Below are 25,144 nucleotides of genomic sequence, written 5' to 3' on the forward strand. Positions count from 1 at the left end.
TGCAGTTTTCAGAAATTATAGTCAACAGTCATCATGTTCAGTAAAGTACAGTAATTGTTGTTTTTAAAAATATTTTACAACTATCTTTGCCATTTCTTACATGCCATGATACCACATATTATAATAGCTTCACTTACATACACAGAAATATTTTACAACAAATACATTTAACAATTAATCAAAATAACTGAGTGAGATGTATGTAATCTGGTCTTTCATACTTCCAAAATGAGAAATATATGCCTAATGCATGTGGATTTTGTGGTCCTATCTCTTTCTTCAGTATTAAGCGCTGGGTGGCCCTCATTGTACTCTCCACAAAACCCAGCAGATATCCTGAGCCCCCCAACATAAAAGGAAAAAAAAAAGAATTTATGACAATCTATAATGGGCTTGCAGGTCAAAGGTCAGCAAACAATTGGTCCTTCTCTTTTGCAGGTTGTTTCCTGGTAACATCCTGATTAAGCTGGCAGCTTGAATTATATCCATGACATTCTGTAGTGCACAATCCATCTGCGCTAAGTCCTCTTCAATGCAGCTGAAGTAGCACAAGCAAAAGCTCTGCCTTTTTTCCCTTCAGCGTGGGCCTTGAAATAGTCATCATCTTTCTATCCACTTTATTTGTCAGTGCTCTTCAAAAGAGACCTTTAAAAAAACTGAATATTGTTGTGTGCACCAAACCTGCATTATGGCTGGCTTTATCAATAAGTCTCAAACTGGGATCGTGGTGTTGCTTTTTCTGAGGATCTGATTCTGCATACTGTGTTTCTGTGTACACGTAAATTTGTTATTGGACCAGTAACACCACGCTCTACAATGATATTTTGATGCAAAAAACATTACCAATATGGATGTTGAGGCACAAAAGGGCTACAATAAATCAAAATTTTATGTGTTCCAAGTTTGCTATTCGATGGAGTACACACAGCAATGCAATAATAAAAATAAGCCCAGAAGTAGCACCATACTTGAGCTGTATTGCACCTGTAATAATAGCAAACAGCAATGTCTACATATATATATCACAGATTCCAGTTAGAGAAAAGCAAAATTAAGTTTTACCTCAAGCAAACACATGGAGCTAGGGAACTCAATAATAAGTAGCAAAGAAGGTTCTATGCTGTTAACCAATGGCCACTGTATAGTTGGCCACTGCTATTGAGCCACAAAAGAATGAAGAAAGTGATGAAAATTCCTGTTGAAAGCAAAAATTCTAAATATTACACAGGACCTCCAGACTTCCATCAGTACTTGCTAGTGATGATGGTGTGACAGATCCCAACCTTAGTCAGGTGGCTCAAGAGGGTTGGAACGCATCAAAACAAGATTTTAGACTTGAAGTACAGGGAAGGAGTCTTATTGCGGTTATTGATATTATTGAATCTAAACAAAAATACACACACTTTGCAACTAAAAACCCAGCCCCTGGGAAGGGTGTGTCCTTTATATACAGTGGATATAAACAGTCTACACACCTTTATTGACATTGCAGGTTTTTGTGATGTAAAGCCAGAAATCAAGATAAATCATGTCAGACAGTTTTCCATCTTTAATGTGACCTTGCAACCAACAAAATTCAAAAGAAAAATAGATAATTAGTAGGAAAAATAATTGAAATTAAAAAACCTACAACACCCTGGTTGCATAAGTATGCACACCCTTTTATAATGAGGGCTGTAGCTGTGTTCAGAGTTAATCAATCACATTCAAAATCATGTCCAAAGGTACAGTAAGTAGCATACACCTGCCATCAATGAAAGTGATTCTGATTAACCCTAACTAAAAATCAGCTGTTCCTGTGGGATTTCCTTGAAACTTTCGTGGTTGTGTCCTACTGGGATAGCCATCATCCACAAGGAGCTGACAAAACATCTACGGGATCTTATTGTTGAAAGGTACCGATCAGGAGAGGGGTATAAAAGAATATCAAAGGCATTGGATGTACCATGGAGCACTGTGAAGACTATCGTCAATAAGTGGAGAAAATGTGGCACCACAGGGACATTGCCAAGATCAGGACGACCCTCCAAAGGTGATGACAGGACAAGGAGAAAACTTATCAGGGAGGCTACCAAGAGGCCTACAGCAACATTAAAGAAGCTAAGGGAATTTCTGGTAGGTACTGGTCACTCCTTGCATGTGACAACAATCTCCCGTATTTTGCACATGTCTGGGCTATGGGGTAGGGTGGCAAGACAAAAAAGAACATCAAAGCCTATCTAAATTTTGCAAAAAAATACATTCTATCACCATAAACCATGTACGAAAATGTTTTATGTTCTGATGAGACAAAGGATGAACTTTGTGGCCTTAATTCTAAAAGATATATTTGGCGCAATGACAACACAGATCATCATCCAAAGAACACCATACCTACTGTGAAGCATGGTGGTGGCAGAATCATGCTTTGGGGCTGCTTCTCTTCAGCTGGGACAGGGGATCTAGTCAACATAGATGAGATAATGACTAGCTCCAAACATCAAGATATTTTGGCACAAAACCTGCTGGCATCTTTCAGAAAGCTGAACATGAAGAGAAATTTCACCTTCCAACGTGATAATGACCCAAAGCACACATCCAAGGCAACCAAAGAACGACTTCTGAAAAGAAAGATCAATGTCTGGGAATGGCCCAGTCAGAGCCCAGACCTCAATCCCATAGAAAACCTGTGGAATGACCTAAAGAGGGCTGTGCACAGGAGATCCCCTGGCAATTTGAAGAAGCTTGAACTTTTCGAAGAGTGGGATAAAATTGCAAAGTCCAGGTGTGTAAAGTTGATAGAGACTTATTCACAAGGACTGGTGTGATAAATGCAAAAGGTGCTTCCACAAAGTATTAGCTGGGGGTGGTGCACACTTATACAACCAGGGTGTTGTAGGTTTTTAATTTCAATTATTTTTCCTAATAGTTATCTATTTGTTTTACTCTTGAATTTTGGTGGTTGCAAGGTCACGGTAAAGATGGAAAAATGTCTCACATGATTTATCTTGATTTCTGGCTTTACACAACAAAAACCTGCAATTTCAATAAAGGTGTGTAGACTTTTTAAATCCACTGTAGCAAAAAGGGAACCATTTATTAACCCTATGTGGAAATATGCAATTCTTTCATCATCAATACTCAATTGTTAATAATTAATTAATAATTAACAATCACCACCCAATGTGACTATTTACAGAACATAGTTCCTTTAGCGCCTTCTGGGGGCAGGTCAGCTGTAATTGCAGCCCTTCATGGCATGTCCTCCCCCAGCTTAAGCCAACAGGGAAAGCAACAACCTGCTTCCCTGTCAAATATAGGCCAGGGGTCAACAACTTCACCAAGTACACCTGCAGATCGAACACCCTGCTACGTGAGGCACTCCCCAGCCTGGTACTGTAAGCAGCAGTCATCTGTACTGTCTTAACAAGCCTGGATGTTGCGCAATGATTTTTTGGATGTTGTGAGGACAGCGTTGTTGTCCTGAAAAAGCACAACCCACTACACCTTTGACAGAGACTTCAGGGAAAGCGGTGTTGTCGTCCAGGGGACATTCTCCTTTCCTGCTGGCTTCCTCTTTTCCATCTGAGTTGAAAAACAGATCAAAGCCTCAATGGCCTCTTGGGAAATGCTTGGAGTCACTGGGGCTGACACCACGCCATTGTCCTTTCTTTCCACTGCTCCAGGGAAGACTGGAGTAAACGGAGACCTTCTCATGACTCCCCTCAATGTCGCTTTTACTGGGGTGTATGGGGTGGATGCCCAAGACCTTGGGAAAGCGTCCCTTTCTTCTTATGGAGGTTCAGTCCATCGTTATTTGCCTTTGGCAGTGGTGGGCAGAGAACCATTTCCCTCATCTATGGGGAGTTTTGGGCCATTGATTGCAACCTCACTCTCCTCTGCAGACTCCTGGGTCACAGACCACTACACCTTTTCCCTGATCTTTGTGGTCTCTTGGGGCACAAGCAGCACTTTCTCCCTTGATACTACATAATCAAAGCAAGTTTTCTGGTCAGCTTTGCCATTTTCAACTGACATTAGACTCAGCCATCTTGGTTCTGCAGACTCTGTTTTACATTTACATTTACTGTCTTACACCTCTTCCTGTTTTACATTTCTCTGAAGCCCTTCAACCACAAATAACGGCACGTACACATTTGTGCAGTGTATTTCTGGTGGAATGGCTGAGAATATCATGCGTGTTCTCCTTGAATTCAGTCATTCTTCTCTGTGTGCCAAAAGGCATCTGAGGGAAAGCATCAGAAGAGCACCTCTTGTTTCCTAAGGTGACTGCTTCAGTTTCTATTCCACAACACCCTTTCCTGTCTAAGGAGAATTCAACTTGTACTGTCTCTTTCAGCAGATACCAGTGCTTTGATGGTTTCTGAGTGTTCCAACAAACAGGTCCTGGATCTTTTGCCGCTGAATTTCTTCTTTCAGTTGGAGATTATCCAGACGGAGGAAAGGTGAAAATGCAGGGAAAGTTTCCAGCAAAGGCTTCTGTAGAGAATCTTCTCTTCCATCAGTCCCTTTTTATCATGTCTGAGAAGGGACATTTTTTTTGCCCGGCCCCTTTATTTTAGTGCTGGTCATTCTGGATTGGAGCTCGGGGAAGATACTCATCTTCTGCGTGATCTTTTCCAGCTGTGTCTGGAGGCATGGCCACTGCTCTAAGACTTTTCCAGTTGAGCGCTCAATTCAATTGCTTTCAATGTGCATATTCGCTCTCAGTCTGACTGGGCTGCAGCAATCGGTTCTCCAGGCTCTTACTCTGTTCTTCGTTAGCCTGCAGGGCCTCATTCTTTTTCCTAAGATCACAGGTGAATTTGGTACATTCTTGGCAGTCTTCCCAACTGAAAACCTTACCGACTCTCTGTCTGTTTGGTGTTGCTTCCTCAGTGGCAGCTGGTTTCCTATGTCCCATATTGGACTTCTGACCTTTCTTTGTTCTCTTCTTTGGGCTGGAGACTTTTAGCACCTTAGCCACTCCTAAGAAGGCCATGTGGCACTTTGGTCTGGTCCGGCGCTGAGGTCCAATCAGTGGTATGGATCACTGACCTGGCTTGTGGCAGCTGCTGCCAGTATCTGTCCCTGCCCATCACACAGTTTTTTAAAGAAGTAAAAGAAAAATAGTCAATAGTCAAATAGTGAACAAAAGTAATGGAGTGTGCATTACTTTTGTTCACTATGGCATGAATCCCAGATGAGTACGCAAATGCGACAGGCCTAAGTAAGAAGCCTTGAGAGGTTTAAACACGTTTAAAATTCACAATGTGGAAATACGCAATTCTCACCATCTTCAATAATATATTAACTGACAATCACTGCCCACTGATCCTCACCACCCACCTATCCTGTATAGAGCTTAGAGGTCCTTTAGCAGCCTCTAGGTGCAGATCCACTGTACAGTGTCTATTAAAAGTATTCACCCACCATGGGCTTTTTCACATTTTCTTGAAAAGAGGTAACAGACAGGTGTATTTAACTTGAACTCATGTGAAACATCTTAACTGCACACAGGAGAACTCCATTTAATTAATTATATGATTTTCACAGACAATTGGTTGCACCAGAGCCTATTTAGGTGTGTCAGCAAAGGCAGTGAATATTTATGCAGTACTTATTTTCTGTTTTATATTTTTTAATTAATTCAGGAGGATCTGTAGAATTTTGTTTTCGCTTCGACATTGTGTTTTGTGTCCATCAATGGCAAATAATCCTAATAGATACATGATGATTTCATCTTATAACACAATAATAGCATAATTAGAAAATGTCCTTCATAAGTCCAAGGTGGGTGAATACTTTTTGCTCTAATTATACTTAATACCAGTCCTTCATGTCTCAGCCTGTCACAAATGAGTAATGTATCCATATATAAAGTCAGAAAACCTTATTGGCCATTTGTTACTTAGTGGTGGGTTCTAAGTATAGGATGGTATATCTAGGCTGTTGATAGAATAGAAAATAAGAAGAGGTAGATAATAAGATCAGAAAAGTTGACCGAAGGGACAGTTCAGCACAACTGATGGATGAATAGCTTCCCCTGCCCTGTTGAGATTTGTACCCTGCAAATAAACCAGCAAACCTCTGGCCTCAGCCTCTTCATGAGTTTCTTTGTGTGCTCTAGTCATTAAGCAGCACTGCAGAATTAACACAGTATTTTTCTGTAATAATGTTTCCAGGGCATTGTATCCACATATATTCCACTGTAAATTAATTTCTATTTCTGCGTTGTAAATGGCTACAGGTGTAATTACATCCCAGACATTTTTCCATTTTCCTCCTTCATTGTTGCAATACTTTGGCTACACATTACAAGGCAAGAGACAATTAATGTGAAATGCAATACATCTGTGCTTATATTGTGAACCATTATACAGTATACTGCTATATACAGCGATCTATTGATAGTACAGAATTGTTACATTAAGTCATTGTTTTATTCCCATACACCGAACTAAATGTACTGAGTATGTACCATACATTAATACTGTGCTGGTCCACTTATTTTCTAAATTTAACAGGACACTGGTTCAGAGGCCACACATTATCTAAAAAAACAAAAGGTTTAAGTATTATTTCAACTGTCCTTTACATTCTTCTCCTTCAATCTTTTTACCAATTTTATGGTTATGCAATGTAGAGATTTTCTACCATTGTCTCATCAGAACAAAGCTTTCCTATCGCAGCTCTCATCATTACTGCTTACCCAGAATTTCGGGTTACTGTTTTGTTTGGAATATGGAATTTAAATCCATTTTAATGTTCGTTAGAAAATGATAAGCCTTGTAATTTCAAACAATCTTCTTTTTGTGTTGGCCACAATTAGTTTGCAGAGCTACGTTTTTTTTTATATGAACACATTGTAATCCACAGACCTTAAACCGTATTACCCGAGTCAGAACACCAAGATGATAACATACGGTAGGTGCCATTGTTACTGTACAATTTAAGACGACAAATTCTGAAAAAAAAATGCATTTTGAAAAAACTATGTGGAATATAAAACTACAGAAGTCTGTGAGCACATAACATTGTAATGGAAGAATTACTTCCACATTTTTAGCTCCTCCAAAATGATCTTTTTCCATCTGCTGGTTACGCAATTAATGTGAGGATCTTATTAAAATAAATGATTAATAAAGAATAAACATAAACTAAACTGCAAATGAACCCTCAGTACCATTTGGATATTTAATTTAGAACAGCACTTGTGAAAAAAGAAAGCCACTTTGATCTGGTAATTTAGGTAAGGCAAATAATAATCTGCTAATGTGTGCGATTTCCCACTTTTGACACATTACAGCTCTGTCCCCAGGTCACCAAATTTACTTACTTTAAGCATATCATTTATTAAATAATTACAACACATGTTTGTCAGCAGTCATTCAAAAGATGGTAACTAAAGAGGCACTTGTGAATTACAATTCCATTATACAATCTGATCATGTTAATAGTCTTTATTGTTCTAAACAATACATGTCTAAAATTAAAAGGAACAGAAAAACAAAACCCAATTAGCAGACGGCAATATACGACAAATATTTTTCAAACATGGACCCACAGTATTACTAAAGGGCCAAGGAACAGCCAGTGATTTTTAGAACATCACCACACGGGTCACACAGAAATGAATTATAATCGAATAACACCATGAGATGTGTGGCCTTGCTTTTCTCCTTCTCAGATGAATGGTAAGAGTGATATCAATGCTAACCTTGACCCTGCACAACATTTTGCTGTAGAGTCTGAAGCACATGCTATGCTTTAGAATAAAGGTACAATTCTTTAATTCTGTAGAAAAGTAACAATGGATTAGTTATTCATTTAGGAGAGGATCTAGAATATTACTGATGGATTTCAACACACATCTGCCCATAAGAAAATATCTAACAAAACTAAAAATAAATGCCACATTGCAGAATGAATTCCACTGCCAGGACTTACAGCATTTTAGCCTACAGTATATAGAAATGTTGCATTGGATAGTGGAACAACTCAACAGTTTTGTTTCTCTAGCATCCCAAGTTTATAAATACTAAATAATCTCTTTTACCGATTACTTTGAAGTGTTCTAACTTATTTCACTGTTGAGATCTAGAGACTATTTCCTTTCTTGCAAGAACATCACATCACATGTCCTTTCAACTGCAAATGGCTTCCAAGCAATAAAAATACAACTAGGTTACTTTCAGGTATCAATGGTGAAATGGTTTCAAATGACTAATGTTAAAGAAATGAAGAAACTAAAAGCATCTGTGGAATCTTGATTGTCAAAAAATAAAATTCTGGTTGAATCACCTCTATCAAATTTTCTTTTTGTTTAGAATAGCATAAACAATTCGTGAAATCTCATCATAGCTTGCTCCTCACTTTTAACTGAAAGCACGGGTGGTCCTTGTTTTATTAAAAGTAGGAATTCTTATCATTCAATTCAGTTTTCACTCTAAAAGTAATTAAGCAGCATAAAGGAGTACAAATACTACTACACAAACCAAGATTTCAACCAAGGACAATAACAAAAAAAAATGTTCGGTACCATTGTGTTTTATTATAAGAGAAGCATGCCTTGATACCTCAGATGTCTTCTCTATTACTTTGGTACAGAATCTCTAATCACCTATAATGTATTTTTATACATTGGTAAAGAACTCCATTTGCTAATTAACTTGGTTCATCATTTCGACCTTCACACCACCACAGAAGGGAATGAGGAACGTGCACTTTTCAAAGACATCTGACATCTTCCATGCTGTGAGTCTCATGGTACGCATAGGAGAATTAGCATTGTTTAGAAGAGTGACACAGCTCTCAATGACAACACGACAAGTTCAAAAAGGCCTGGATTTCACACGAGGTGCAGGTGTTGTTTTTGCACAGAAAGATGAGGATACTTGTGCCAACTCAGGCCCACCCAGCCCCAATGTCAATTGGCCAGTTTTATGCTGCTGCTAGAGGAATCCCTATCAAAGTTCACTGTTCATATCACCAAGAGCTGAAGCATGCAGTGCCAGGATGTAGAACTTATTAATATAACCACTCATGTATCTGTTTATTTAGTTCCTTCAACTAATGTCAGACTAGCAATGAGTGTTGGAAAATGTTGTGAACTGAACGAACGGAATTTCAACCAGCCAACTTGATCTATTTTCTTGCTTAATGGTTTAACAACATAACATTGCCAGACTTTACACGGCAACAGAAGCACAGTACAACCTCGAAATAAAGAATGCGAATAATGGTTTAAAATGGGATATGTCGTTTAATAACCCTAAAAGCCCAATTAAAAATAGTTTTGTCAAATTAAGAAGTATATTCAACTACAGACTTGAAAACAGCCAAAGTAAGCAGATTTGGCACAGTATTATTACCGCCTTTCTTACTACTGCTACAGTCAGAACTACACAGCTAAAATGACAGAAGCTGGCTCAGCATCTTGCAGTTTCCTCTATTGACAGTACAATGCTCTCTTCCTATAAGTACGGTGGTGACAAATTTTTATCAAGAATAAAAAAAAGTCTGTCAACGCTAGCACGTATGATTAAACCGATGAAAACTATTTACCATCATAATATCTAATGGGTTTTCAATTTCTTTAAGGGCAATCACTTCTGATTTCTATTGTTTTACAAAGCACCATTAGCTTCCTGTGCTACACACATTGCAGGTATACTTGCTGGAGGATGATAAATGTCTGAAATGACAAAAACCTTTTCTCAAGCGAGAACCAATTTAGGACAACTGACAAATGCACTCCTCAGAACAGAACAACTCATAAACTCCTGGAACAAGACCTTCCAACATAGAAAGCTAAAACAAATGCTCAGATCACACACCCCCTTGCAGTCACATTTAAGCCACGTGTGGATCATCAATGCCAGCATTTCCCAGTCCTAGTCCTGGGGATACACTCAGCCCAAGCTTTGCTTTTCTCCAAGTTCTGATTGGAATATTTTGGAAAAAAAGGTTGCCTGTAGAATGGTGGCACACAATGAATGATACCTGCAGCCAATTTCGCTACATAAATCCTTTGGATGTAAATGAAACGTAAAGCAGTGAAGATTTGAAAATAAATGGTTATTTGTTGGTTGGATCAAAAAATCCTACACCATCCGTATACCCCCAGGGCTAGGATGAGAAAATACTGCTGCAATGCCAAATCATTCATCACCTGCAGCTCATTTAGTCAGGACACGGAAAGCTCAGAAAGAGAAGGATGTGGAACTAAATCTACAGTACTTTCCAAGTGCTGGGGAAAAGTCTAAATATTCTTTTTCAGGATCTTGCACACTTTAGGGTTTCTTTCACAGCCTCAAAATCTTTCATCTACCACAAATCCATAATCCTTTCCTCATCGTATAATCTGATGCACTGTGTTGCCGGGTACTTTCTGCAATGTGTGCTGTAGCACAGCTGCATTTATTGAGCCCAAAATAGACAATTACTCAGAGCTTGCTGCAGATGGTGAAGTTGGACTGATGGATCTTGATGGATCTCTACTTGTGCCTTCTCATCACTAAGCCACATTAAAATAACCCTGGCCATTTTAATGCTGCACCATTAAGTAGAATCCTTTTGATGTTTCATCTTCCTTGCCCTAGAGAGCATTTATAACTTGTCATTTTAAACTTCTCTCTAGTGTGCACAAATAAAACAAAAGTTCCCAGGTCCCACTGTATGCCAAAATGACATTAAACACACTGCTAGTGAACAGTTCATCAAAACTTCCCAGGGAGTAACTTACCCGATGTCTTGCAATCAGTCACAGCATGATGATTACCATATTTTAAAAGCATTCCATATACAAAACTACTACGACACAATACCTAAATCAATTTTCACTTTCATGAACCTTAAAGATGAATTTCTCCTTAAAACACTGAAGCATTTTAGTCAAGATTTTTAGCTCTCCCTAGGTTATGACCAGCATACATTTGCAAGAGATGAAACTACAAGAGATGAAACAGAGTTTCACAAGATTTAACAGTTCTAAACAAGTTCTAAACAAAATGTGATTCTCTAGAGAAACAGCCAACAATACTCATGATTGCATAAAAAGCATACTTACTCTTCATCTTTTGTCTTCACATATGATTTGCAGCGCAAAGACTGTACAGCACTTTCTGAAATTCCGTTTTTGTGCTCTACATTTCGCTCTGTACCGGTAACGACCTGCTTGGGGCTCTTCCATGTATCAATCTTACTGCTGTCAAGGTCCTTGTCTCCTCCACTCTCAAGTAACCCTGAAGGATCCCCATCCTCACTCAGAGAAACAGTAAGATCACTGTCTGTATCTGCAGTCTCATTTTCCAGCCTTTCCATATTAATGGCTGCATTAGGGACAGTATTTTTGGGACCATTTTCCAGATCTGAAAAATGACACCCACATATAGATTAAATAAAATCCTGAGGTGCAGAAAAGATCATTTAAAAAAATTACATATAAAAAAACATAAAAAAACGAAAATACATACCAACATTATTATGATTTACTTTTCCAGATTCAGTTTTATGCAAATCCACATGAGGAACACATCTGCCAGATTCATGATGACTTTTCTTCATGATGTCAGTGCTTAAATCACTATTTCTTGAAAACGGAGAATTACTTTCCCTTTGTCCGACACTAGTTTGGGATGGCACTCTTTTGTCAGGTGCATTTACAATTACATGTGATGCCATATGTTCAAGATTTGGTGAAGAAACTGGACCTAGAATGCTGCCTGAAGCAGATGGAACACTGTTTTCATTTTTTATAGGTACACTTCTATTAGTGTTGAAATTCCGGGAACTGCGTACTTCATCTGACAAATCTGTAAAGCATTCTGCTTCTTTTGCTGTAACACTGGCCTTGCTTGGAAGTTTACAATCTAACTCTTGCAGAGAAAGCGGATGCTGATTAGATATGCAATCTGCAGATTGAAGGGATGGCTTCATTGGTGACATTTCAACGTTAAAAACTCTTGAGGTTTGGCGGCCCATAAAGATAGTAGCAGGCTGGTATAGTCCTTGAGCAAGGTGTAAAGTGGCATTATTGTGCATCGATCCTGGTAACATCTTTGCCTAGAACGAGATCAATTGTGAAGCCCATTAAAAATATGGAAGACTTACACCTACTGTATTAGCTAGTCCTCAGTTGCAGAATTTTTAATCAGCTGCAGACCATGAACAGTGCTCTTTTGCACTGCCCTTTTGGCTATAAAGTATTACGTTTATTTTTTAATATATATGGCAAGACATATAAACCCTGCATTACATTATACATAAAGGTATCAATGGGTACTAAGACTATGATACCGCAGTACTGGTAACCTAACAAAACCTATAAGTATAGTGATATATCGTTGTGGATCTAAAAAATATACAAATCACATTCAAAAACATACTACAAAAGACTATAAATACCAAAATCATGCACCAGGCCTTAAGATTATGTCCTGTAGTAAATTTATTTTTAATTAAGTGCATTTTAAATCTTTTGTCACTCTTTCCCTCACAATTATATTTGCATGAGTGCCGTCATTTCCTCCTCCTGCCTTACACATACATAACATCAACTGAAATCATACACTCACAATTCACCACTACAATATTTGAAAGTGATAGTTTGTTGTTAAATGATATCAAACTACAGTTTATGTGGGTCAAGGTTAAATTTCTTTTTAAAACTGCTTTAGAAAAATGTTACAAGATCAATGTTTTAACTTTTAATCTTATTAACAATCCTTTACGAAAGTTGTGATTTATGTCTGGTATGGCACCAAGGGGGCAAAAGCTAAAATCTTCTTCCCAACATAATAACAAAAAGCATTGCTTCTGTTTCTTTTCTGATAAGAGTCTTAAATACCAAACAGTTAGCTGCTTAATAACATTCACTGTAAACCATGCAGTCTGCCCAGCAGATCCACAAAGTAGGTAAAAGGAGGAAAAGTTAATTTCTTGGCTGAGTGATTCCATCGGTAGCTGCAGGGCAAAGTAGAAAGTGTTTCACTAAAGTAGCAATTGATTCTTCTATCAATCTGCGGCACGCGCGTGCTCTTCCAAGGAATGTATTAAATATGAAAATCATATCCCGTTATCATCTGTTTCCAGCTTTCAGCCCGGTAAGCTTTTCTTAATGAATGCTGCAGCCTAAGGGACATGCACACTGCCAGCAATGGCTTGTATGCATAATGGAGTGATGGTACCATTTTGCTCATTACAATATCTGCAAGCTGAGGGGGGTTTGCACATAGTCACAAGTGACTGCTCTAGACAGCATGCTCCAAGTTATTATGAGATGTCTTAGACATTTCATCTAAAAGAGCTTTAACTGCTTTAAGTGAAGGAATAAGCAGCTATGGGCTTGAACTACATCATTTATACAGACACACCAGCAGGGATTAGACACCTGCATTATTACAGATACACCGCTAAATATATACCATATTACAGATTTCTTTGTATGATGACTACTTTTGTTTATTGTCAAAAGGCTGAAAACACCGACATTGCTACTGGGCCAAAATATTTTTTTCCTTCTTGAATATCAAAGATTAAATTCAGAGTTTTTTCACATAAAACACGAATAACATGTATGAACAGATTTTTCTGTAGTTCCTTTTAACATATCCTGAATATGGATTTTAGCATAAAATAAACTTAGTCTTTAAGCAAGCTATAATTACAATAAATGCAATGAGTTTTTGTAAAAACAGACCACTACTGCAGAAATAACTGTGAAATATGTTATAGATGAAAATGAATTAGAGTGGGTTAACTACAATTCAATAAATTGTAGTCTGTTTTTTCAGGGGTTGAGGTTGGGAACGGCTTCTTGTGGATATCAGTCTCAAACCATGTAGAGGCAAACAACATTTATGACTATCAGCTCAAATTTAAACATTGGTTTGGGTTGCCCAATATCCTATGAGTAAGAATTACAGGTCCTACAGTCATTTAGTGGAAATGTTCTCATTTGCCTTTTTCCCATTGTGGAAAAATAAATGTAAAACTGGGCAATCAGTACTTAAACATTTCAGATGTTTCTATGCCTTCGTAACGTATGTACTGTACAACAGAAGGTCTCTGGCAAATATTTACATTATGTATGTGATGTTGCAACACTAAATCAAAGAAACCTGGTACTATTTTGTGCCTTTTACTACAAAACACAGATAACAATTCCAGTGCCTTAGACACTTTAATTGCTTTATATAAGAGCTACAACGTCCACAACTGTAGTATAATGATTAGAGGACACATTAAAATAATTAGTCTATATCTATAATGGTTGTCCCATGCTATGCTCCATTTTTCTTTAAGCCTTTTTTAAAAATACATCAACGGATCAAAGAACGTTACCGTGACATCAGCTACACAAGTCTCTCAGATTGTTTTCTTTAAAAAATACATCAGCCCGTCAGCATTTTCTAAAGTGTGATAATTTGTAAGTTAACCCTGTCAGGCTTAGTGATCTTTATTTTAAAGCATACAAGCTTGACATCATACTAAAAGAAATGTAGATATTAACACATTCACATAAGGCTTACAGACATTAATGAATATGTGATTGTATTGGTCTACAGACATCATTCTTACATTTTAGGTACTAAAACTGTAAATAATTTTCACTAAACGTGAGCACTAATCTATATCCTTGTCAGACAAATAATCTCTTAACTGGAGACTTTATTAAGCATTCCAATTATTGATTTGTAATGCACAACAACATATTAACAATTAACATATTGACAATTGCTGTTTTCGAAATTGCCCCTTCACACTCCTGTTTGTCATTGATGTTCCCTGAGTCATTGATGGGACTGGCATCCTGGCCCATTCCTTACGCTTCCCATACCAGGGGAAAGAGCATTTCTGATAATGGATGGATGAGTTATCAGCTGTTATCTGTATCACCTCTCGCTTTTCAACCGTCAGTCTCCTAAAGAATCACAGTTATCATGCAGACACGGCCATAGCAATTGTAAAATGACATGCAAACCTTTACCTCCAGCACCAAACCACAGTTTTATTCCAGGGTTTAAAATCTGCTAGTATTCATATCAAGTTCAGATTAAAACTGTTTAAAACAATTTTTTTATTTATTTTTGCAAATGGGAAAATATCAAAATTAATGCCAAGAAAATTACCTATATTTAAATATTTAAATAGTTTCACATAGGGGATAAATTATCGATGAGCAGGAGGCTGGTGTTACTAATGTTCTTAAATTAGGACGAATACACCGTAGTCTATGTGATGGCTTTTCTTAGATTATGTTAATTATGGATGAGACCTAGTAGTAATGTTTTAAATGAAAACACGTCTTTGAGAGAGTAATAATCTTTAAAAAAAAACTAAAATTATAAACCATTTTAATGTTACTTGGTAATTTATGGAAACATTATAATGATTCCAAAAGACAGAAGAAAAGGAACAATGTATATTTAGTCAATCGGGAAAAGAAAGCTGCATAATTATGGTGGCACTATAGACTTAGCATGACAACAGTATAAAAACCTGAAGATTTACTACAATGGAGTACAACCAAAACTATGTTTCAAATAAATCAAATCTGTTCAGACAAAACAGATAAAGATGCCATGCAAAACAACCACATAGTACAACCACCTATGTGAATGTTCCCTATGTCTTCTAATAGTTAGGAAGAAAATTTGTTTCCACAGGTGTTAATGGAGGGATTGCATCCAAGAAACTAATCTGAATAGTGAAATTTAGTATCACAGTTAAGTTAAACATTTTAGTTTCTCAGCAGTGACAATTAATCTGGAGAACTGCTGGTGAGCATCACAGTTTTACATCCTAGTGTTTACAGTTGATTGTGAAACACAGGGCCGGGGAAGACACCACTGGGAATGTCTCAGTGTTTTGTGTAGAATAAGGATGAAAGAACTATCTGTGTATGTGAAAATACAACAACACCATGGAATTCAACCAGGAAGTTATATTTTGAAAAGAGCTTAATGTTCTGATGTGACAATGATCCAAAATACTGAAAATATAGATGAATAAGGCATGTTGAAATAATAGATTGTAGCAACCCAAACACCTGTAGTGCAGTATACCTTATGTACAAACTGTACTCACAATGTTAATCAGGACCAATGAGCTGTAGCAGTGCTATAACCACTATGCGACGACTATGCCTGTAGCTTTACATTATAGTGTACTGTATATGGAAAAACAAATTGCTTCTGGCAGATATATTTTATTTTGAGAGTGATTTAGGAAATATGATCACTAATTTGGAACAAGTAATAGGTTTATTCCATGGTGAATAAAGAAGAAAGAACACAACGTTTCGTCCGTGGAGCCTTCTTCAGGTGTGGGGTGTTCTTCAGGTGTTCTTCACACACCTGAAGAAGGCTCCAAGGGCAAAACGTTGTGTTCTCTTTCTTCTTTTTTTTCACCATGGAATAAACCTATTACTTGTTCCTTTGCAGCCTACGCATGCTGATGCAGCTCCACCTGATCACTAAAATACTGTTCAACCATGATTTCACAACTAAAACACCAAAAATAAGGTTGTTACATATATAGTACACTCAAATATCCTCTTAAAACACCACAGTTAATACTTTCAATGTGACAAAACACTACAATCTAAATACAGGCCTATATGTCTGAAGAGTCGCAACTCATCAGCATCTATGTGGCAGACCTGAAACACATCAGACTAAAAGACAATTATATACAAATATTTAACCAGATAAGTAAATTGAGAACAATTTCTCATTTAAAATACTATTACCATTTTGTTCAAAATTAATATTTTTCATTCTGTGAATGTCACACAATGAATCACTTTAGTACCTTATTTGTGATTTCCTCTTCTTGTAAATTTTCCTTCTCATTTTTCCATAATGCCAGTAATTTCGCAATCTGATTGCCACATTCCACCTGTTACATTAAAGAATAATTACAAATCACTTGAACATAAGTGAATCTGTTTCAAAGTTCTACATCACATTTTCAGATCCTTTGGAAATATGAATATTTAGGTCTTCTGACATTCAAAATACTGTATTTTCAGTTAAGCTACAAAGAAGGAAACTACGTCAAAACTGTGAAGCAAAACAAATCAAGGCATAGCAAACCTTAATAATGTTTTCTTGAGAATGTGAGACTTACATATCTTAAGAGACCATTTAACCTTAGTGTATTCTGCAGATGAAAGTACAAGAAAATGACAGTTCACTGCATCTTGCAAGCCAGAAAACATAATTCATATTTTAATCATTAAGCCCACATATTATGTATGGATGTCGAAATTATTTAAACACTCTGTAGAATGGTTCTGTAAACAATAGGTTATTTATGTAATGGGTGTAATTTTAAAGAAGACTTCAATCAGGAATGTAGCAATATAAAATAACACAGTATTTATCATATTTATTCAGTAATAATTCTATTTTTATCTCTTCTACCATTATAAAAATGGGCCATTGGTCACAGAGATTAAGTGTCAACAAAGATTTTTTTCCCCCAATGTTAAACACTTCATTCTAATGCTGATGTAACAGCATTACTTCTAATTAATCAATTAAATGTTTTGCCAGAAGGAGTTTTTGCTAATCCTTAATCCTAACAAATAGGAAAATAAAAATAACAGGGTTAAGGGGCAGTCAGATATCTGAAACATTTTTTTCTTAGACAATACTCTTTTGTCATTGCTTGCTTTAAGCAGTTATTTCATTATTTCTATCAGATTTCATCTTCATCCATATCTGTTTGCTTTCCCACAAAATAATAATATGCAGTATTTTCAATTGCCTTGAATAAGAAAATAAGCTTTAAATTAAATTTCTTCCTGAAAAGAAGAATTTTCAGATTCAAGATATATATTGTACCAGCTGTTATTAAAAATACAGGCCTACACTACAGAATGTATATTATTAAAAGTACAAACACATAGGTTACATGCATTCTTATATAATTAGATTTTACAGTAGTTATCCTGAATTTAAGAATTTAACTATATTTTCTATTTTTCAAATTCAGTATGTCTACTTTGTAGACCTTTGCCTCTCACTGTTCAACAAATAACAAATAAAATACTAGAACCTAGACATACTGTGACTTATCACTTGAGAAAAACAAAACATGTAAACTGTTAAAAAAATCATTATGAAAAAAAACTGATGTACCACAGAGCAACTCCTTTGGGAAGAAAGAACATCAGCTCTGTAGCACTTCAATGTGATGTTTCAATATTAGGCAATTAATTTGGAAGGACATAATTAACTAGTTTTGTTAATTTGATATTAAGATTTGGAGCACTGCAATTCATTTTTAAGTGATAATCTGACTCATTTGGTGGATATGATAAGCGTATCAATCATTTTCCTACCTTTGTGTTTTTTATTTGCTGTTGTTGACTAAGTTAATTACATATTTGCCTGCAGTATTGTCATCTAGAGCAGATAATATTCAAGTTTATTTCCTTCAAAAATTAATTCCGCAGCCTGAAGACTTTAAATTGCTAAAATACTCTGTATTACTTTTACATCCTCATGCATTTCTCTTTATTAGCTTTTTAAATGAATAATTAAAATCCCAAATATTTTGTGACCCATACCTTCAATAATATTCCAGGTGCAAAGCAGATTAATAGATATCAATAAAGATCATTTCTCATCTTGTTAGGAAGGTAAGCAAGAAGAAATATTTACAGAAGCTTACGTAGACCTACAGTATATCTCTGAATTCTTCTGCAGTGCCCATTTTCCAATTTACTTACAAAATCTGTACATCGTTGCTAAAAAAGAATCGAACAGTGAGCACTTTCAATATATGCTTCATATACTATTCTATTTCAAAGGACAAGAAAAGGTCAAGCTTTGCATTCCTCTTGATTGCAAAGTTTAGTGCTGTCACACAAAGCCAACAAACCCAAATCCAACTTCTTTATAACCATGACTTTGTATATGTTTACATTAAATTTCTGTCTGGAGTCCATAATTATAGATTTCAGGAATGTATATTTATTGAGTCAACATCTAATGACATGATCTTTTAAAACGTTAATAAACATCACTGTCCTGTTTAAAGTATTTCTGCAAAAGGAAACGAGGAGTTATTTAATGTTACTAAGGTTTTGCAGAAATATTTTCTCTGCTGTTCAAGCCACATGTAATAGCCACAGATATGTGTACGTTTTTCAGCTTCTGTGTAACACAATAGCAAATGCTGAATTGGAAATCAGTTTTCAAGCTCACACATGTGGTCAAGAAGGAGAACAAATCAACTTAATTAATTCTGGAAGGACATTATGATGAAAATAAAGTCGACAGTATCCAGAAAGAAACCACAGCTATTTCTTTTCCACCTCCATTAAACTTGAAGCAGCAGAAATATAAAATCCCGCCAAACAGTTTACAATAAGTCTTTGTGGTATGTTTGCCCAAGAAAAAATGTTTAGAATGGTTCTAAAGTTTGCAATGAAACTGTATATAATTTTACAGATTCCAAAAATGGCAGATCAAACAGAAACATTCCCATTGGTAGATTAGAGATAAGGTGTTTTGAAAGCACTTGTGTGCCTAACAACTGTCAGTGACATTATGATATAACTTGCACTTTTATAGAAATCACAAAAAATGAGGTTTTTTTTTCTAAAAATAAAAAATGAACCATCACAAAATGCAGAACACATATAGGCAGAAGCAGAACTATTTATCAATAATATACAATAAAACACCACTAGCAAAATCTATATAAACATAAGATTCACCACATTTAAGCACTAAATGAAAGATTATGTTACTCAGATCAGCACCTGTTGACAACTCACATGACTGAAATTTAAAAAACTATTCTTCAATCTCCAACATACATGAAAATGTGTCCTTATCACTTTGGTACACAAACCTTCGATGGAGCTCATCCACTTTGAAGTTGTAAGCTATTTTTTATTGTAAATTATATTTGTCAATTATTTTTATTGCACCCACCTGATCGTGGAATAAGCAATTGCGTGTGTTTTGTGTTGTGGCTCATAACTACAAAGCCTGTGATCGCACAAGGGAAAGAAGGAGGCGGTATAGGGAGTGTCCTTAAAAAGAAGGCAGAATTGTAACAGGGGATCTGAGTCCATTCCTCTTTTAACACAGACAACACAGCCCTGTACAGCAGGTTCTGCACTATATCATGTCCCTCACTGACAGCACTGTATGCCTGCAAGTAACGAGCACACCACAGGGGTCGCTGCACTGTTGAAGCACAAGAGCGCCTCCCTCAGGCGACTGAGTGCCTTTCCCGTTTGAGCCTCTGGGGATTCTTACAACTCCAAGATTGTAAGAATTGCATTCTTACAACTCCAAGATGTCATGCGGTGGAGATTTAAAAACAATCATCTTGTTTTTAATCTTGGGGTTTTTTGGGGGGCTGGATTCAAATTTCAATCTATCCACAATCAGAAAACCAGAGAGAACATGCAAATTCCACACAGAAGGCACTCAGAATCGAACCCGGGACCCAAGAGGTATGAGGTCTAAGAGCTAACCGCCACACTGCCATGGCCCATAGGCATTTACATATCAAAAATGCAACACATTCCCACTATAAAGATGAAGATCTACTCTAAAATGTAGATGTTCTGTTTCATTTTCCACAACATAAGACCTGGGTCCCACTGTATATGAAATTAAAATGTTAAACCAAAACATTAAATAAAATTGTTTGCAATGTACATACTGAAGAAGGATTAAATTCTCCAATCTACATGCATTAAATGCATTACCTTTTTCTGATATAATGTGCTGTAGTCAGGAACCAGAGTCTTTAGATGCAATTCAATATGCTGAAAGTCTTTCAGAAACTGGAGGTTTCTAATCTTAGCTTGTTTTTCTCTTTCACAGATCTCCTTCAGATAGCAGCGCAATTTTGTATTTTTTATCTGGGATCTGAAAAGAAAAGTTAAAAATATTGTAAAGGTAACCCACTAATTAAAGGTGTCTCCTAAAATAATACAATGCATCTTAAGATTATACTGTCCTATAATCGGATACTTTCTTATTTACATTTTAATAGTACACTGCAAAGGATAACGAGATCATTGTTTCCCAAACATTTTGATAACATGGCATTCTATTTTTTTTTATCAGCAAGCCAATCACTTCATAATCACTTCATCCAGTGTCTCTCCTGTTAAATGTGTTTGTTTACACCACAGATTAAAATGCATCTCATTTTAAAACAAAGGCTTTGGAGTACTCATTCCAAGTGCAATCATATCAACATTTAATGGGATGCAAACAGCATTTCCAAAAGTTACTGCTCCAATTGTTTTAAAACAAAAGTTGCATAGGTTAAGTGTCATCACAACAACATATGGACACTTTGTTCTGGGGAAAAATGGAGGAGCAAGTGGTGTTGGTGCCTGCTGTGGGGCACATTTATTACACTGGAAGCAGAAAATCACCCATAGCTTGAAAAATGTGATTTAATTCAACCACAGAAGAAATTAGCTTTATCCTGCACAGGCACTAATACACATGCAATGTATTTCATTAATTCTGCATAATATGTTCATTAGTTATGAAAATATCTAAACTTGGGCAGTTTTAATATATAATGGTTTCATAGCACAGCAAGAAGGAATGTTTCCTGGTCTAGCTTGTCCTGCACCTTTTAAGTATTAACTAAAATGAAGCTCTAAAGCTCTACACTCTTTACTATATATGTGGTCATAAAGAAGATAGTTAAATGTATGGAATTACACTAAAAAAGGAATACAGACAATATGAGGGGAAAGTCTTTCTCAATTTTACTTTTTTAAACTTGTTACAAAAAGATTGACAGAGATAAAGTTCAAATACATTTTAAACGTAATAAACATACAGTGAACCATACTTCACTATTACAATACTGTAATCAGCAGATTACAATGTGTGAACAACTGTTCCCATGTTTTTTTTTTTAAAAGCTCGACAAACCCAAAGGCTGAAGTCACATCTAGAGGAAGAAAACCGCTTTGCATACTCACATTCTGTCAGACCTGCAGTACGTAAATAGCTCTCTTTCCAACTCCAATCTCTTTTTCTCACTGTCAAGGAAGACATCACAAGAGATAAAGCCAAAGCTTCTAACTTCAGAGGTTTTTTTTATTAAAAAAAAGCTTTCGAATCCAAAGCAAATTAAAATTGAGCACTGTATATTCGAAAAGGTGAACTTTTCCCTCTACTGAAAATGTAACTCGTGATATGACAATCTGCACATTTGTCTCTTAAGTTTAAAATGTTTGCTTTGATGGACTGAAGTCACTTAAGTTTGTTTATCTTGGTTTTTGGGAATAGTCAGTTGAAGCATTTCGCTTATTCCCATCCTCATTCTGACACCCAAGAGGTCTAAATTAAACTGCACTTTACTGGAATTACAATTCTGTATGCAATATACATTCATGGACTGCATGCTTCCCGAGAAGAACAATACAGCAGTAACGTTAAACTGTCTCCTTCATCAGCAAACAGACGCCTGCCTCCCTACCAATATATTAGACAACAGCATATGTCCTTTCGCTCGATGTGCACCTTAGTGCATTTGGATGTCTAATTTCCAGGAATGTTACAACTAACAGAGATAATTTTACTACCAATAGTATAATTTACTGTACTGGTAAAAATCAATGAGTCTAGAGAAAAGTTGAGTCCTGCTATCGTTACATTTTAATTTCATATCGCATACAGACGAATCGGTTTTTACAACCTTGTAGATTTTCCAATATGATACAAGAAAACAACACATAAAGAAATCCCTTTACAAACGTTTCTGCCCACAAGAGATCGAAGTTTAAACTACTGCAGCTATGCAAAAAAAAACTATTACCGGGGTTTCACACTAGCACAGCGACTAGACCCCCGCTCGTAAAACAATGTCTTCAAAATGTCTGGTAGGACGCGACATTTTTTCTTCTTAAAGTTAAAGTTTAAACGCCGTTACACACTCGATAATGCACAGTTTTCCGACCCCCCCCCCCAAAAAAAAAAACCCCTCCGCTGAAGAAACGAGCAGGACCGGAAACCACTTCAATCCAGTCCGAGGTCCCTGCTTCGGCCTGTTCGGTTCAACGGGGAAAGCAGAAAATGGATTTATGCGCCGTGATACTCGGAAATAATAAGCTCCGCCGCCCGGGCTCACCCTTCGTGCAGATTCCGCTGAAGGGCTCCGGTTCTCTCCAGGTACTGTTTCTCGGAAAGAGCCATGCTGCCGACTGGGGCTCGCCGAAGCCGAGCTCGGCGGCGCAGCGCTGTCTTGTTTACCCCGGTTGTCAGAGCACCGACAGTAAACACTCGAGCCATGAGGGAGCTTGAGCCAGCCAGCTGGAGCGGCGTGGCCTTGTCTGCGCTGAGAGAGCTGTTGCTCCCATCTTTCAAGTAATTCATCGAGTGCTGTGCGTTTGATTCTTTTTTTTTTACTAGAATTGTATTATTATTATTATCCTGAAACGCCAACGTATCTTTTTTTTTTAATGTGAGAAATAAATGTCACGTTTTGAACTGGATACCATTATCTTTCTTTACAAAATGTTGTAAAAATAGGAAGACAAATTGTTAAGCTTAGGGATAATATCTTACAAGTGGCAGAGATTAACAATGAAGCAACAGAGCCCAATTTAAAGGTTTGTAAAGGATGTTAACGGAAAAATAGATCTACTTATTTTTCTGTACCTCTTACCTGAAATTTTACCAAAATAACTTTACCAGTACTTAAAGTAATTGATTACCTATAAGTAGAAATAAAGCCTAAGTATTATATAAATTCTATGCAGTTTTATAAGTTTATGTAAATATAATATGTAATATATAATTGTAGTTTGTCAATGTTTGGAGCACACTGTATTCTGAGGTATCCCACATGTCTGAAATGAGAAATTTGGTATGTAAAGGAACAAGTAAAGATTTATTCCGTGATGAAAAGAAAAGACACACAACATTTTGGCTGTGGAGCCTTCTTCAGCTGTCACAGTGCAGACTTCATGGTTCTGTCGATGATGGCAAATTATTTAGGTTCCCAAGGCAGCAAAGCAGATCCAAATCATGATACTCCCACCATCATCCTTAACAGTTGGGATGAGGTTCCTCTGTTGGAAGAGAACATTTGGTTTTCGCCACACAAAACATTTTTTCCTTGTGGCCTACTATTTGAGACAGAAGGCAAAATTCTTTACAGAGAGCAATGGTGTCCTTCTGGCTATCCCTCCACTCCCATTCAGTGTTTTCCTGAAGGCTGAGGCATGAACAGCGACTCTTGCCACAACAAAAGAGGCCTGCAGATCATGAGGCTTACTCTGGGTTGTTTGTGACTTCCTGGGTGATGTTCCAGGTTGCTCTCAGGGAGATCTGGACTTTGAAAAGTTTCCATCTGTAGACTGACAGTGGATGGATAGAGCCCAAAAACGTGTAGGGATAGTTTTGTAACCATCTGCAGATTGATGAACACAAACAACTCTTTTCGGAGGAAACTTTGAAATCTTGCCTGTTCATCTGCAACAAAGCCGCAAAGGTTCGTACCACTATACAGGACAGGGTGGCCCAGACTCAGAACTTGTTACTTTTTCCCTAATTATTTAACCACCTGATTCTAAAGCCGGCATCACACTACAGGCCTCGACATGACAGAGCGTGTCAGATATAATGACTGCAGTTGCTGAATATCCCTGCCTTTTCTGTCCAAGAGGGTGTCAAGTTATACGACTAGGAATCGCAGGGGGTGAGTAATGACACGATTCCCTCACGACTTTTCATCACGGCTCCTAATCTCGTATATGGCCGTGAAGTACCGCGAGGTCGCCACGTTTTGGCAGACAATCAGTTTGATTTTGTCATAGCGAGTCTCAGAGAGCTGTAGGGGCTGTTAAGAGCGCTATGACTGAGTTGCTGGGGGTGTCACACTACACAACTGACGGCAACGTTGGGGGTGTCGCACTACACAACTGACGGCAACATTGGGGGTGTCACACTACACAAGTGACGGTAACAGGCACATGTTGCGACTCTCTACAACTAGCTGTGATTTTCTTATGAAAATCCTAGTTAAGTTTGTGTAGTGTGACGCTGGCATAAGTAATCCCTTAAATGTGATAAAGCACACTAGGGGTTCACATTATACTTTCATATAACAGTATGTTTTTTTTTTTTACTTCATACAGCATTGCATCAAA

General features: G+C 37.0%; 1 protein-coding gene across 5 annotated transcripts in view; it reads right to left on the reverse strand.

Moving 5' to 3' along the window:
• The window catches only part of kiz (kizuna centrosomal protein), a 49,448-nt gene extending 26,115 nt beyond the window's left edge, over nucleotides 1-23,333 (reverse strand). For 2 of the 5 annotated variants that reach the window (XR_015935509.1, XR_015935510.1), the window contains exons 1-6: nucleotides 23,122-23,333; nucleotides 21,971-22,030; nucleotides 20,726-20,888; nucleotides 16,798-16,884; nucleotides 11,457-12,045; nucleotides 11,051-11,351 (exon numbers count right to left, since the gene is read on the reverse strand). Coding sequence is in view for 3 of the 5 variants with exons in the window: in XM_088626644.1 (XP_088482770.1) it covers nucleotides 11,051-11,351; nucleotides 11,457-12,045; nucleotides 16,798-16,884; nucleotides 20,726-20,888; nucleotides 21,971-22,030; nucleotides 23,122-23,282 (1,361 nt within the window). In the remaining 2 variants the exon portion in view is untranslated. The remainder of the gene's footprint in view (nucleotides 1-11,050; nucleotides 11,352-11,456; nucleotides 12,046-16,797; nucleotides 16,885-20,725; nucleotides 20,889-21,970; nucleotides 22,031-23,121) is intronic. The other 3 variants (XM_088626644.1, XM_088626642.1, XM_088626643.1) reach the window with 3 other exon arrangements.
• Nucleotides 23,334-25,144: the final 1,811 nt, after the last annotated feature.

The sequence above is a fragment of the Lepisosteus platostomus genome, chromosome 3, assembly GCF_059453375.1.
Source record: "Lepisosteus platostomus isolate fLepPlt1 chromosome 3, fLepPlt1.hap1, whole genome shotgun sequence".
Classification (NCBI taxonomy): domain Eukaryota; kingdom Metazoa; phylum Chordata; class Actinopteri; order Semionotiformes; family Lepisosteidae; genus Lepisosteus; species Lepisosteus platostomus.